At 38.1% G+C, this 16,931-nt stretch overlaps 1 protein-coding gene and 1 long non-coding RNA gene across 5 annotated transcripts in view; one reads left to right on the forward strand and one right to left on the reverse strand.

Annotated features, from left to right (window-relative positions):
- The window catches only part of LOC126190674 (transmembrane protein 268), a 106,882-nt gene that overhangs the window by 48,791 nt on the left and 41,160 nt on the right, over positions 1-16,931 (forward strand). Inside the window, exons 6-7 of one of the 4 annotated variants that reach the window (XR_007538267.1) lie at positions 454-566; positions 1,859-1,994. The exons of 1 other annotated variant lie outside the window; for it this stretch is intronic. Coding sequence is in view for 2 of the 3 variants with exons in the window: in XM_049931127.1 (XP_049787084.1) it covers positions 1,859-2,045; positions 10,564-10,607 (231 nt within the window). In the remaining variant the exon portion in view is untranslated. Of the gene's footprint in view, positions 1-453; positions 567-1,858; positions 2,046-10,563; positions 10,614-16,931 lie in introns of those variants that run through there. 2 more of the 4 variants (XM_049931127.1, XM_049931125.1) reach the window with 2 other exon arrangements.
- Positions 3,249-5,065, reverse strand: LOC126190676 (uncharacterized). Its single transcript, XR_007538268.1, has 2 exons — positions 4,158-5,065; positions 3,249-4,059 (listed from the first exon to the last, which is right to left on the reverse strand). It is a non-coding gene; the product is annotated as an uncharacterized LOC126190676 (long non-coding RNA).

Here is a 16,931-nt window from a genome sequence, read left to right on the forward strand (position 1 = left end):
ACAGTTGAACATTTTTATTTCCTGTCACTTATAATATAACTGCGATTTGTGGAACCTTTACCTGTAAATTTTTTTTTTTTTTTTTTTTTTTTTTTATTTGGTTCGCTTTCCAATGTTAATACTAATTCTGGAGAAAATGCTGATTATGATTAATCATCTGAAAGGGGTAGAATTTTGTATGCAAGTGAAATATAGCACCACAATATTTTGTGACTTTGGTTGTCTTTAAAATTATATATGTATTTTTCTATATTTTGTGCATCTTAATACATGAATGAATCCCTTTAAATTTTGTTAGCTAGAAATTTACACTTTTTTCTACTTTTATCTTTAAGTACATTTTGTATGCCACAATAGTTTCTGAAACTAGATCTTCCAAAGGACAAGTATCTGCCCGTCTGTTTAGTTTATTAATGTTGTACTTATCTGTTTTGTTGCACATTTCTGTCACAGCACTTAACTGCATGCTCTATCCATTCAAAAAGCTGACCAAGGAATGGAAGGTTGAAGAAATATGTGGTGCTTGTTTTTCTTTCAAACATTTGAAAATTTTTCATGTGGTATTGGTAAGTGTAGGCTTTCTGCTAACTTTTAATTTTAGCATACTAACAATACATTCTGCTTTGGTCAGTTCCCACATCTTCATTAATGTAACACAGATCTCTGAATGGTGTGATTTGTGCATGCATTGTAAATATAATATTCCTTTATGATTATGATGATTATATTTAACCACTTCTGATTTTTTTTTTTTTTTTTCATTTTTCCACCTAATTAAAATACCACAAGCCTGAGTCATGTGTATTAGCTAGTGAATCTAGTTTCTAACACAGTGAATGTAGATGTTCTGTTAATGTGAATGTAGTAACTGCTTAGGTAGGTCACTTGAGTTTCATAAGGGCATCCCTTTGTAGATGAGTGTGGTTTAATAGGAGCATGGAATACATGTAATTTGGACGGGTATGTTATGATAGATAATTTTTATATCTTCAAGATAAATATTTTACTCTGAATGAGAGTAGATGCTGTTCCAAAACTTTTTGGGAGGTTAAAACTGTGTACTGAACCAGGATTTGAACCCAGAATTTTGCATTGCACAAGCAATGCTCTTACCAGTGAAGCTATTTGGGCATAGCTTGAGATGTTCACACCTTTAATTTGCCAGTACCTTCCTTTTCAAACGCCAGTTAAGTGATTCCAATCTCCACTGATTTTCTCTGAGCTATCTGAGAAACCTGTAACTTATAATTATAATCAGCAGCTAGTTCACTGTTCATCAATTCTGCTTTTCATTTTACAATAATTCCTGAATTTTGCAGATGATATATCATGCAACAATTTTATCACAATTAGTTATTAATTATGGAGCACAAATGAATTGCAGTGCTAATGTATTATTAACACAGTAGCATATTTTTCCTATGTTATTTTCATAAAGGTATTAATCCATTTGCTTATCAATAAAATAGACCACGTGTGTTAGTGTAAAAATCTGTAGTTTAATAGGCTGGTAAAATTTCTTCCCCTGATGGTAATGAGTGCACAGCAAACATTTCAGTTATCATCAAAGATTAGTTTTAGTTTCCTAAACTACATTTTTCGTGAATTGCGTGTAGGAAGGAAAAAAGAAAAGGCTACAAACTTTAATATGAGAAGCTATTAGATATCCACATAATCATAAAATTTTAAAACCTAATAACTTATACTGTGATCACTACCGCACATGCTTTGTCACTTCTATTTTTGTGTGTCAGTAACACACATTTTCAGTCTGTTTTTACTTACAAAATACTAACAATAATACCTGTTACAGCATTTTTTAGTAGCTGAGGTGGTGGGTTTTATCTGTTTTGCACAGGAACGTGCTGAGATGGTTTTCCTTCGCTACTCACACCGATGGGCTAAAGAATTTGTACGCAAACATCTTGAGCTGTCAGTGGATGGAGCAGGGCATGGGGGCTTCCCCTCTGCACCTCCTCGACATTGCATTACCTCTCGGTGCCCTTGTCAATTCATAGAGGAGCACCTCAAATATAAACCACGAGGCAAGTGTTCGATTAGAGACTTATGTTTCATGCCTAACTTTGGTTTTGAAAAGTAAGGTGATTGTTATGTTTACTGATTCTGTGTAGGATATATGCTTGCATGTTACTCTGGTGTTGTGAGATTGATGGTACGTGATAAATTAACAATTGCAGAGCATTTTTATTTCTGTGTATTTGCTTTGTATGTAGGAAGTATTTCGGTTCATGTGATGAACAGCACCAAGGGCTTTCCTTCTGGTTTGTGTTTCTTTCTGGGGGAATTCTTGTTTTTCAGTATTGGGACTGTCCTTTCATTCAGTATTAATTACCACTACTTGAAACTTTGTGGTTTCCATTATAATCTAACTCCATAACAGGCAATGTCTAATATGAAAGTTATTGAAAGCTGTAATTGTTAGATGTTGTGCTACTGTGTTTAGTATCAATATGTACTTAATAGTCCTCTTTTTTAAGCAGTTTTATGTTTAATAGTTATTTGAAAAAGTAGTGTTTCATGTTGAGAGGTTTCAGTATCATGAAAAAGTTGTATAATAGTAAGACAAGTGTTCCTTTGAGAATAACTGATAACTATTCACCTTAAAGAAAATTGTAAATTTCAAATATTGTTCAGTGTACATAACATAAGCTTACTTCAACATTGAGATTGCACAGGAGTGACTTGATGTGGTTGTGCCATAATAATGGGGTAGAGTACATTTTATTTCTCTCATTTGTTTACAAAGTAAGACTTAATGTTATCTGCAGGACAAAATTTGTAAAGATGCCCTCTAAGCATTTCCTGTATACAGTCCAATATGTACTTCACTGATACAACAGATGGTAATCTCTTGTTTACTGAGTTTTAATAACATTTCAGTCATAAATATATTTAATATACATGTGTAGATGCGTTAGGTAGAAAGCAATCACACTTTGGGTATCAGAGCTCAGAAGTATTATTTTATTTTTGTTGTTTTTAATGCCTGTCAATTGTCTGTAGCATCTGCATGTGTATTGTAGAAGGGAAACAAGACAAATGCTTCCACATCATGTAATTTTTATATGTATCTGAAGCAACGTGATTGATAATTGTATTATTTCAAATGTCACTTGTCTTAAGATACATAATATCAACTTTTTTTACTTATACATACAGATGATGAGTGTAGCTTGTACACACCTAACATTGTCAAGACAAGACAAGAGTGTTTCCTCAAATTGACCGTAAGTTGGTTTATTGTGTTAACCAGCGACTTTACAGAATAAGATTTCTGGATTAATTCTTTGAGTGGTTCATGGATTTCTGCACTTCATTTACTATCTCAGGTTTTGGGGAGGGGGGGGGGTGTATTTGAAAAGAGGATAAGATATTAAGAAGGATCCTTCTGCATTATAATTCCTTAACTATTATCTTTCCTCACTAATACAACATTGCTTGCTTTTCTCAACTCCCAAGCACAGTTGTTTTAACCGATGGTGCAGAAAGATACAATAATGCAAAACACATTGCAGTCTGAATTATTATGGATAAATTGATCTAGTTTGTAATGGAAAAGACTTCATTCGCATGTGGAGGTTCTACAGTGTGTATGTACAACAATATAAGAGTAAAACATGGAGTAGAGCAATAAAAGACTGGAATTTGAGGAGGACAGCCATTCTTATGCGAGAATATTTTGAGTGCGTATAACTGATTACCGGATGAAGAACCTAATAAGAGTATAAGTGCCAACATCAATTTGTGTGTGTCATAACAAGAGAAATATGGGTGAGCAAGCAAGTACCTGACATTAGTATGATATTGTTCAGTTTGTATTTCTCATAAATTGCTGTTTACTTCTAAGAGGTAGTTCAACATATTATCTTTGGTGCATAGTATCAGCTTCATTGCAGGCTGCTCTAAGCGTAACTTAGTTCTGCTTCATCTTTGACACATCCACAGTATTACTAATGCTGCCTGTGAAAATTGCAGTGCCACAATTGGTAGCTCATACGCCATTGTATATTTTAAAATAGATCACTTGTTTTATAGTTACTTTTGTTGAAAATATAAGGCCATTGCATGGCTCTTTTTTTTTTTTTTTTTTTTTTTTTTTTTTTTTTTTTTTTTTTTTTTTTTTCTTTTTCTAAAACCTGTGTATACTGTTTAATTTCATGTTAATTTTTTCTGAGACTCATATATTTATTGTACAATTTGATATTTTTAACTAGTGCAAACTTCCAGACCAAATTCAGAAATGCAAATGCACAACATTATTTTCTTTTCCTCCGCATCTTTTTTGGTATATGGGCATTGCAGAAAAAGCAAAAGGCTGATTTACATAATGGGTTTTCTTCCAAACTTTTCCTTGCTGTATTCAAAGAAGAAAAATGATCTAATACCCATATTTTTGTATGGTGTACCATGTGGTATCATTCACATAATTTTATGACTACATTTCTGCAGTATTCAAGTTTGATAACATGGAAAATAATATTAGTTTATATTTTATTCACTTTCTGTGCAACGACATTCACGTTGCTATTAGCAAATCTCTAAAACTCATTTGAAAGCATTAGAATCATAAAAGCAGCCCATCCCCTCAATCTTTAACAACTCTCAGGAATCTGTTACTTACACACGTGTTGTAGAAAAAAGTTCAGGAGTATCTGTTTACCTCTATTTACTGGATTAATATTTACTTTTAATACAAGTGCAGAAAAAGCCTAATAGTTCACTTTTTCTTGTACAAACATTGTACTTAACCTGCCTTGTTATTACTTTTAGTTTTTGTACCTAATCTTTTTTATTACATACATTCCGTCCAGAAATAATTTACATATTGTATATCTTTAACATTAAATTTTTGTGTAAATAAGATTTATTTTCTGTAAGATAGTTAAATTCATGGATTATTTTCTTGAAAGAAAGGAAGAAAAACATTTGTTTTTATTGTTTGTGTAAGAATGTCTAGCTGAGCACTCTTTGTCACTTATGAAATGCCAGTGAAAAAGTTACATTGTGTAATAAATTATGTATGAATTGCAGAAATATATGTTGCTGTTCCATAAATTTGTCTTTTCAATGTTATTTAAAAATTAAAACAAATGAGTCAAATATTGTTGCAATTTTGGCATAGGTAATGATACAGATGTAAGGTTCTATATTCATTTCTATCCAAGACAATTTATTTACAGGTTGTAAGATGTCTGGACTTACAGTGTAAAATTTCTGGATTAATTCTTCAAATGACTCACAGATTTCTGAAGTTCATGAAAGTAAAACAACAGATTTTTTATCTATTTATAAATTGTCAATGTAAAGCACAAGATCTTCAAGAAATTGTACTTGTAAAGAGAATTTAATCACAACAAAAACAGCAAATAATAGGAATGTATAGTTCTGTGATCCTGAATTTTAAATGTCTTAGGCTATGAAATTTTTGCTACACAGACATGTCATATTATTGTAAAAACCGAGTAATGCCCTAAAAGTTTCCCTCTGGACAAGATATCTACATCTATACTCCGCAATCTACCATGAAGTGCATGGCAGAGGGTATGTCCCATTGTACCAATTATTAGGATTTCTTCCCCTTCCACTCATGTATGGAGCACAGGAAGAATGATTGATTGAGTGCTTCTGTGCGTGCTGTAACATTGTCCTCACACTCCCTATGTGAGTGATAAGTAGGAGACTGTAGTATATTCTTAGTCATCAATTAAAGCCAGTTCTTGAAACATTGTTAGTAGACTATTGTTAGAACACTTTCTTAGAGTTGCTTACATCTGTCTTCAACAGTTTGCAGTTCAGTTCCTCTAGCATCTCTTTAGCACTCTCCCACTGGTCAAACAAACATGTGAAAATCCGTGCTACCATTCTCTGTGTACCAATCATAAGAATGACTGACAAATAATTACAGATAATGGCAGTCCTGCACGCGTTCTCAGAAATTTTACTTACACAAAACATATAGCCATGGCACCTTAACTGCCACAAAAAAATGTTTATCAGCTGCTTTATAGGCTAAACAGTAGAAGTTATACAGTTCACCCATTTGACATCCACTGCAGTCATTTATACTTTCCCATACATTACAATCTTTAACGATATACAAAGATATCTGTGTTGCTAATTCACATTTTCTAATGTCACCTACGTACCAAGAACATCTGTGGGTTTTTTTCCCCTCTCTCTCTCTCTCTCTCTCTCTCTCTCTCTCTCTCTCTCTCTGGAATACAGAGCACTGAACTTCCTTGATCAGTTTGACATTATTTAACCCAGCTACATGTCACACGGACTGTTTGTTTCATTACAATCTTGATCACATCTTCCATTCCATTAGTTTGTTTTCCATGCTCTCCTAGTAATTTCCAACATGCATCTCTCCTGTGCTCACTCAGCAACTTTCAGTCTTCCATTAAAAGTCCATGGGTGATTTTCATAATTAATTTCATTTGACATTATGGTGCACACTGTTTAGCAAGATGTACATCACTGGCCTCAGATACTAACATGTCATAAAACTAATTTTATGCTCCCTGCCATGCACATTTTCGCCCCTTAGTGGCTTGGCCACAGACCTTGAAGCTGACAATTATCCTTCTCCCATTTTCCATCTTTTCCTGTGAATTAAATGACTGATAATCAAGTAGTTTAGTCACTTTAAACCATCACCACCACCACCACCGCCATCACAATCTCACCCACATCATTCTCAGTGCAGGAGGAGCTAGTCCTCCCTCCCTCCCTCCCTCCCTCCCTCCCTCCCTCCCTCCCTCCCTCCCTCCCTCCCTCCCTCGACACTGACATGAAAGTGGCAGAACAAAAGTATATCAGAAAATTTGAAACACGGGATAAATTTGAGTGTCATCACAAACAGTTAAAAACATGTATGTAGAAAATGATTAAAATCTCTCATTTTACAATAAATTAGAGTTTATGACACCCAATGAAAAAATTGTGATAAGTAAAATGTGGGCCTGGAAAGTAAGCTACCCATACGAAACAGTGCTATTCTAACATGTTACTATCTTCATTAGTGTAGACAGTGGTATAATATGTTTCTGAAGTCACATGGGACACGATACAAGACACCATATTCTAGCATTGTGGCCATCCACGCAGAAGACAGATAAAAATAATTTGCAGTCGATCTTGTATTTATATTGTCCTTTATCTTTGTTGGAAAATTGGACTCTCATGTTTGTAATTAACCTTACATCACACCAAGACCAGTGTAGTGTATTTATCAAACTAATTTTATTCTGCAGCCATCCTCCTCAGATTTTTTCTGTTGTAGCTTAATTATATGTTATACCTTTGTTAATAATTCTCTTGATACTGATACATCTAAAAATATTTTAAGTTTGTAATGGAAAGCCTGTAATGTAATATCAATAATGGAAGGAGTAGAGGTGACAACAGGCTGTGTTGTTGGGGTATTGGATGGTACATAGGCACACAAACCAGACTGAAAATATTGTTAAGCTTTACAATGTTATCCCTCAGGGAAACAGAGTAGTATAGAACATGTTCACACCTGCATTGTTACATTCCCCCAGCCAAGAGTTGAAGGAAAGATAGCTGACGGTTGGGTGTGAGAGGTAGCAAACACAAAGGGTAAGAATGTGATACTGTTGAGTTAACACTGATGGTCAGTGACATGGTGGAGTGGGCTGGGAGAGGGTGATAAAACTAAGGGAGAGAGAGAGAGAGAGAGAGAGAGAGAGAGAGAGAGAGAGAGAGAGAGACTGCAAAGAGGAGGGTGTAAGTATAAGATGAGTGAAGTGCGGGAAGGGCAGGACAACAGGGGTGGAAGTGGATATGGGACAGGGGCTAGCAGAGATTGAGGTCAAGAGGAGTGCAGGACCCAAGAATTTGTTGTAAGTACAATTCCATCACAAAGTACAATGTTAAGAGAGGCCAATATTGAGAGGAGGCAGGAGGGATCCAGATGCTTGAGATGGAGAAGTACTCATCAATCCTGCTCTTGGCTACAGTTTAGCAGTGGCCTTTCATATAGATGGACAGCTGAGTGGGGGGTCATGCTTACATAAAAATCTGTATGCATGTTACTGCAAAACTGGTGTACGATATGGCTGCTTAGACTGGTGGTTCTACATTTGATCTGATTGGACAGTATGTTCCAAAGCTGCCCCATGCAGTAAGGGCACCCCTTCCCATCCTTCAGCATGCCCACGGCAGGGGCAGATGGTGAGGGGTAACCACCAGTTGGCTCGATTGTACACATCTTGCCCATGCGTGTATTGTTGGCTACCTATGCTTGGCCAGTGGAGTAAGATCACATATGCTACAGCCAGCTGCAAAATGACCCACTTGTCAACTACTTGCCCACCCGTCTGGGCAAATGTGCTGGAACGGCCTTTGATGGGACATGCCTAACACAAGAATGGAAATTGATGTGCGTGGGGGTGCATAAGACAGGTCTTTCATCTGTGTCTTCCACAAGTAAATGACCCATGTGGCATAATGATGGTTTAGGACATTTTGTAATGACCCATGTGGCATAATGATGGTTTAGGACATTTTGTAGACTGGATTGGTAGTGAAACACCAACTTGGGAAGGGTGATAAAGACTGTGGGTGGGGTTCTGTCTCTGAAATCCAATATAACCTCCAACCCTTCCTCAAAACCATAGGTCCAACCCAGAAACTCCCCCACGGATACTTTTACATACTCATCCCAGCTATAACCAAACACCCGTCCTCTGCATGCTTTCCATAATCCTTAAATATAACCATCCTGGACACTATCTTGTACCTGCTCTGGTTGCCACACATGTTAACACAGTTGCTTCTGGGATTGTGAGGTGCACCAGCCCCAGGTCAAATCTGCCTAGCAGATTAATGATGAGGGTTTGATAAGCTAGCTAGCCTGAATGTGGTTTTAAGTGGTATCTCAGATTGAACTAGGTGAACACCAGGCTGGCTCCTATGTTCCAGCTCACACTACACAAACATTTAGAATACTCTTTCACACTTGCACACAGAATTTATTCTATATGGAGACATATCGGGTACAATGCTTCTGTCCTGGGCAGTGCATTGGACCTCCAAACCATAGCCTCCAGCCTAAATTCCCATATGAAAGATAAAAAATTCACTTCCTTCATTATCAGTCAGCCATCCCCTTGCCATTATCAGCTGTATCCCTACTCATTACCGTAGATGCCACTTACCTATAAACCTACATCTCCCATGTCCATGACCTTGTTGCTGCTGGATAGTACCTTCTGCTCCATCCACTCCACATGCTCTATCTCAGCCCAGCATTTCATATTCCTGGATGGTGACCTCCATTTCACCGATTGATCCACACAATCTACATCTAGCCCACTACGCAGCAACAGTACCTATATTTTGGTAGCTGCCATGTCTTTCACACCAAAAAATATCTTCTGTACATTGTGGACACACATGGACAAACAATCCCTTGCCCAGTATGCTGAAGTTCCTACTGAGATTGTACATATAGGAATTACCCCCACCTAGTCCACAAAAACATTTACTGTGCTATATTCACAAATGCCACTAATTTTCTGACCCTCCTGGGAATCGGTTGCAAAGGAATACCCCTTCCTATCTTCCCAGACTGGAACAACTGAACAGTTTCCTTCACCAGGTTTTCACCTACCTACCATTGTGCTCATAAATGAGGAACATGCTATCCGCCATACTTCTCATCCCAGTGCACACTACATCTTAGTCTGTACTCGATCAACATATACTAAAAGTGCGTGGTGTATGCTTCGTACCCCTGTAAAGACCCAGATGGAAGACCTGTCCTATACACCTACACAGCACATCAAATTCCATTTCCATCACAGGCATGCTATTCTGTATTAGTTAGCTCTGAAACATGATATCATTCAAAAACTTAACAATATTCCAAATCTTGTTCGTGTGCTTGTTGATCACAGTTTTAATTAGACATTTATTTCAGTTCTTAAATACATCTCCCATTAGTGCAATTTTGTTTATCCTTTATGTCTTTTAAATTTTTGCTGAATGTGTACATATTGTTGTTAGAAAGTGCTGTAAAAAAGGTAGGTGTTTGCATATGTCTTTAGCAGATAAGTTGTGACGTTTGCAGTGAATACTTAAACATTATTAGTTTTTTATTCCACGTGTTTCTCAGCAAGTACATTTCATAGATGTGTAAGAAGCACGCTCTCTCTCTCTCTCTCTCTCTCTCTCTCTCTCTCTCTCTGTGTGCGTGTGCGTGCGCGTGCGCGAGCGCGCGCCGGTGGACTGGTTCATGCCATATTCCACCGAATCAAATGTAGTATTGCATCTGTTTCCCAACTTATTTGTGAAGAAACGCTCCATTAAATCTTGAAGTATTTTGTTTTCCTATTACGTTTATTCAGAAAAATTAATAGCTTCACTCTCTCTCATTCACTTTGAATATGGGGTGGACTATATTCACTTTGTTTCATGCAATGTTTCTTATGTTTTCACTTTCCATTAATAATGAGCTTCAGTTTCAAAGTGTTAATGACTGTGTTTAAAATTATATTGTTTCTTTTCATGCAGCTGTTTATCAAAAGCCACGGGTGGCTTTAGTGGAAACATTTTGATCAGTTGTGAGTATGAATGAATATGTTTGCACAGATGATAAAACCTTGAAGTAGTGAATTATTTGTAGGCAGTATTCATGCATAGCGTTATGTTTTAAAGTAATGCACGTTGTAATACTTAGTTTCACAATGTTTATTTTGAAGTTGCTACAGTTACATATACTTAATTGAATTATTGCTATCGGTGTCAAATTTTCTAAGATATACCCTCTAGTATATTTAAGCTTGTATGCAAAACTTGAGGATAAAAGTAACTTCCATATGACGATACGTTACTGTCAAGTAGCATTGCACAGTGAATCATTGACCATACACTATAGCACAGTATAGTACTAAAAAAAATACAAAAGGAGACAGACAGACATTTCACATTAATCCAAAGACTGTAGTTACCGTGAACTCATCGCAATTCACGAGCCTCTGGTTGTTACAAATGGTGGAGACATAGTTCTCAGTAGGGTATGTGATCACCACAGATGTCTGTACATGGGTTCCCATCCTGCCCACAAGGTTGTTAAGGAATTCTTGCAGCAGGATATTAAATTCCTGGTTGACTATTGCTCAATGGTTGTTGGTGTACGTGTATGTGGTGCAATTCATCTCCCCAACACATCCCACATATACTCAATGGTATTTAAATCAGGGTAATGGGCAGGCCAGTCCATTTGCTGTATACCTTCTCATCTCACGAGCTCCTCTACCTGCACTGTTAGATGCTGTCACACATTCTCATACATAAAAATGAAGTCTGGGCCAAACGCATCCCTGAAAAGATTCACATGGGGAAGGAGTATAGGGTCACAACAACTTTGACGGATGCACCATGTTCAAAGATTTGTAGGTCAGCATGGCCATGCAACATTATACCTCCCCACACCTTAACACCTGATACCAAAATGATCACATTTGAGAATGCCAAACATACCCTCATGTGGCAAGAGGTGGGGATGTGTAATACACCCAGGAACATTGTCAAACATGATCATTCTTGTGGTCTAGGTATTATGCTGTTGGGAGGCATAATGTTGCGAGGGAGTGCTGGCCTCTAAATCTTTGAACATGGTACAGTCACTGGTCATTGTTATTTTGGCAATGTACTCCTTACCTATATGCATCTGTTTGGGAGTTGCATTCAGCTCTGTCTTCATTTTTATGGATGACATTGTGGACTGCATTGAACTGCACAGGTGAATAGAATGAGAGGACGGGACTAGTGTGCCCTTTCCCCTGACATGAATCACATTGAACTTCTGTGGGGTGTGGTTCAGAGGTGTATTGCAACACATCCACATCCACATGCACCAATGACCATCCAGCAGTAGTCAACCTCACTGGTGGAGGAATGGAATGCCCTACTACAAGAACTCTTTACCAACCTAGTGGCCAGCATGGGAGCATGCTGCAGAGCTTGCAGTGTCATCCATGGTGATCATGCACCCTATTAAGAACCTGACCCACCATTTGTAGTGCCCAGGGAACCATCATAGATTACAATGACTTAGTTGTATTTATGGTCTTTGAATAAAAGTGTCATTTCTTTTTATCTCATTGTGTATTTCTTTTAGTTACTTTCTGTATTATGCTGTAGCAGTTTATTCTTTCTACATATGGTCGAAGTTTCATCGAGATATCTTACTTTTCAGTGACACATCGTGCGAAAGTTACTTCTGTCCTTAAGTTGTGCACACCAGTGTGTTATAGAGCAGTGTCACCTCTTATGAATGCTGCCAGAACAATTTTATTTGGGCCTGATTAATTATGGAGAAACTGTCGTAATTGGATTCTATTCTAATTAGTTTGGAGTTTACAAGTAAGGAGAAAAATACAACAAATAAACTATAGTCATTATAACAAAAAAGGTGAATAGTTGTAGAGATTTGATACACCTGCATCTTTGAGTATACTGAAAGCATGTGCTACATTTGGAATGTGATTATATCATAAATGCAGTAGAAGGCTCTGGATTAAAGAATTTGAAATTTCTGATTGAAACTCGAGAGACAGGAAAAGAAAACTTAAAATCAAGCAAAATGAACAAAATCGTGTGAAGAATTGACTGGAAATCAAAACTTTTGGTTCAGTGGTAAAGGGGAAAACTGATAGCTCTTCATTGGTAGATAGAGAATTGGAATCTGAGAACTGCAGATATCAAATGTGTGAAAAGAAATCTCTGAGCTCAAGCTCATAGACATATTGGGGACATAGCTCAAAAATGTAGCTGTCATTTTCAGAAATTTTACTCTTTTTCAGATATCTACATAAAAAAGTGGTAGTAAATTTGAGAAACTTGTTTCTTCACATATATCAAGGGCTCTGTGTCACGGAATAATAGTGTCATGTTCTATGATTTATGTGCTACAGGTGAAAGCAGAAAAATAAATTAAATAGGCTTTGCAAATAACCCTGTAGCTCAGTAGCTGTTGAATGAAAACATTTGGGGGGCATTTGTGACTTGCCCTGGTTTTCTTAATATGTGAACAGAATCCCAACAAGAAATAACCAAGAAAGCAATGAATGTGACTAATGCCAGTGGAAATTAAGAGGAAGAGGAGACTCCAAACAAACACAGGGAACATTCACAAATCACAGCTGGAAATTTCATTTCAATTATTGCCACCTATCAGCCAGCATCCAGCTCCCCACCATGTCATTGTTGTTACTGAGATAAACAGTAGGGACCTCAGTTTTACAGGGGATGCAGTTTTCCAAGGGAAAGTGTATTCTCCATTGTCTACAGCACATCACAAGGAATGTAGAATAAATGCTTCCCAATACTTTTGGCTTAATATTGAAGACACATTTCTACATTTAAACACAGGAATCATAAATTAGGCATAAGAGTTATCGATGTTGGCATCAATAACTGTACAGAAAAGATATTGCATTGAATAGTGAAGTTATGCCTTGTCTGGGTTCTCAAAAACAGGGAGCCTCTGAGTCACTTTTTGTGTGTTCAGGCTTCAGTTCAGTTTTCCATCATTGATAAGCTTATAATGCTAAAAGTGACTATACAATTTTTTTTTTCCTGAGCAGTGTTGCTCAATCACATACAGAAAAATATTAACATTTACACTCTATGAAGTTCTTTAGAATCATATTTCATTATAATGAGAACTGCACCTTTCCCATCCCCCATGAAATGGTGTATTTTATTGTATGCATTTAAGCAGACACAGGACTCTGGTGCATTTTCTCCACATGCACCATTAATGCATCACTTAAAAAGCTGGAGACACATGTATTGTGTACAGTTGTCCATCCTCTAAGTTGTTTTGGCTGGCCCTTACAATAATTCAACTTATTCACAGGATTACAAAGTTTTTATATTCAAATGAATTATTTGATATTACAAGGGTATATCTCTTACAGGTGTATACATACAGCCTTGGGATTCTTTTTAAAATTACATTTAGGATCAAAGGTTTAATTTACCCTAGACAATAATAAAAATCATATCATACTTCTGCAAGCATATCTGCTGTTAACACAGTCACTACTATTGCTAAGTGGTGTTACAGTTGACCCACAGTTATTAGAAGAGTGAAGGTTGTCGGGTAGACTGGCTGAAGGGAGAAAGGAGATGGGGTATGGGAGGTTGAGGAGGAGGGAAAGGTGGCTGATGGCTGGGAGGGAAGGTAGCGAGTGCACAGGATGGGAATGTAGCACTGGTGAGCTTTGCTCTGGCACATACATCAACTGTGACAAGCAATCCCTTGCCCTGAATGCTGAAAGCCTTACTGACAGGCTTAACCCCCCCTACGAGCCTAGCCTAGAAGCAGATTTCCCATATGCTTTCCATAATTGAACATAAACCTCCGAACACCCCAAGGAACTAGCACCTCCAGTGGGCGCATAACTCTTCTGATAGTACATGTATGGCAAACATTGGGCCCCAAACCATTGCCATACTTCTTCCTTTTCTGTGTTGTAATCATTGTGTCTGACTATATCATTCCCCAGACTTTCTCTAGGAAGGCTTGCCGGAATGTCTATTATTACTTTTGCCACTTTTTATTATTTTTCACCACCTATTTTGGTTAACATATATTTAGTTCCCACATGTCTACCTTTCCAAAAATTTTACAGAAGTGCAGAGCATGTTAGGAAGGCTGTCCAATATGGAGCATGTTAGCCATTTCAAGTGGTGGGTCGTCATATACTATTCCAGCAAATGCTCTATTGTTCGCTGGACTGCCGTCTCTGCTCTGTTGATGCCTGAGTTGCTGTCTCTGCTGTATTGATGCCTGAGTTGCTGTCTCTGTTGTATTGATGCCTGAGCTGCTGTCTCCCCCACATGCTGAGGAGTAGGTGATTGTCCATTTTGGGACACAGCCTCCATGCAACAGTCATCTACTCAGGTAGCTATTGCTCTGGTGGGGAGATGCCCATGGTCTTCATGGAGAATATTGAAAACGTATTTGGGTAAATTTCTTCCCTTAGTAAATTGTGTTGTGATTCCATCTTAATTAAAACTACAAAGCCTACCCATTACCAAAAAACCCTTGGTGGCATACATTTCACTGTAACTTCCTATAACATTCTAACATAATACAGGATACACTTTTTCTCTGGGACTTAACTCTGCAGATGTATGAAGAACTACGCAGACACTTGGGAAAGCATCGAATCCACTTTGTACATCATCAACATTTTTGCCGACCAGACAACAAGGTTGATCCTGGCGCATTATCCTTGCTTTCAGAGGTGATTGACTTCCAGAGGTGGTCAGAATCATGGTTCATTGCTGTGATAAGAAACCATACTTCCCAAACCTGATGTGTTGCTTTAAAGAGAAACACTTCAGGCATTTGTCTTCCCAGTTTTCATATGATCTGATTTGTGAGAACTGTGGTCAACCATTTCACGTTACCACCTGCCAGTGTCAGTTGTGGAAACGAATTCCCTCCCCAAGACCCAAAGGGTACTACCATAACTAAAGAACATAAAATTAAGGAACTGAAGGTCTCTGATCATCCTTCATATTTTAAAGCTCAGAAAAAAATATGATGGTATAGTTCCTGTCTCAATGATATCTATCTTTGCCACTACTGCAGTCAGATAATCAGCAGTACCTGGTGTGCTTACTCCCTTGACGTCAATGTCCGGTAGTTGCACAAGTCCATTAGCCCACGAGAGCTATATGTCCTCCCCACTCATGGTTCCTGCAGCACTATCTTTGGGAACCTCATCACCCTGCAACCAACCATAGAAGCAGAATCATCATCTGACATCTTCTGGTGACAGGGCTCTCTCCACTAAAATCTGGAGACCATTGACCCAGCATCAGCCAGCAGCTGAAGAACCTACAAACTGTGGTTCCAAGGGCTTCCCATTCCTCTTTAGTTTTACACCCATGGTGGATAAACCCATTAAAATAAGTGAAGGAGAAAAGAAACCACAGGAGAAGGCTACTCCAGTGATCATGGAGGCTCCAGATTCCCCCGTATCATCAGACTCTTGAATTGATGTTTGTTGTTGGTCTGCCTGCCATCAGAAGCAGACAGTGACCCTGTGGTGCGACCTGTCCTCCGGGTCCTGTTAAGCCTAGATAGGGTACCCTTAACACAATAGTTCAGTGGAACTGCAATGGGTATTAATGGTCACCTGCCAGAACCACAACTGCTAATTTCCTCCTGGTCTTCCATATGTGTTGTACTCCAAGAAACACACACCACTGATCATTTTCCAACAATGAGGATACCGTGCATTTTGTCAGAATCACACTGGCCCCAAGAGAGCATCTGGTGGGTTCTGTATATTTGTTCAAACAATTGTTATTAGTGAGCGGATGCTTCTCTATACCACATGGGAAAACAAAAGCAGTGCAGTTGTGAATGACCCCAGGAAATGGCATTTGTAACACTTGTCTCTACCCAGGCAGGGTGCCAACATACCTTGAGATAATCACATTAATTACTCTCCCTCTCTTTTCTACTACTTGAGGGTTTCAGTACGTACCACCCCCTGAGAGGAACTACCATGTTGTCTGATAGGGGCATTTTGATTAACCAACTTCTTTCCAATTTTGATCTGTCTCCCCTCAGTGAGAGGACACCTACCCACCTAAGTGCTACACATAGCACCTTTTCAGCTGTTGATTGTACATTATTTCCCTACAGTCACATTGCTTCACTGTAATGGTTGCTTTGTGAGATCCTTGTGATAGCTACCACTTTGTGATGATCCTGTCACTCCTTGTCATTGGCTGATGGACCAATTGTCATGTTGGGCTCTTCATAGAGCCAACTGGTAATTGTATTCCTCTGTCGTCATCTTCAGCCCTCTTGTCAGATTGCACAATGGGGTCATGGGAGACATCTCGGA

This window comes from Schistocerca cancellata, chromosome 6, assembly GCF_023864275.1.
Source record: "Schistocerca cancellata isolate TAMUIC-IGC-003103 chromosome 6, iqSchCanc2.1, whole genome shotgun sequence".
In the NCBI taxonomy this organism is placed as follows: Eukaryota; Metazoa; Arthropoda; class Insecta; order Orthoptera; family Acrididae; genus Schistocerca; species Schistocerca cancellata.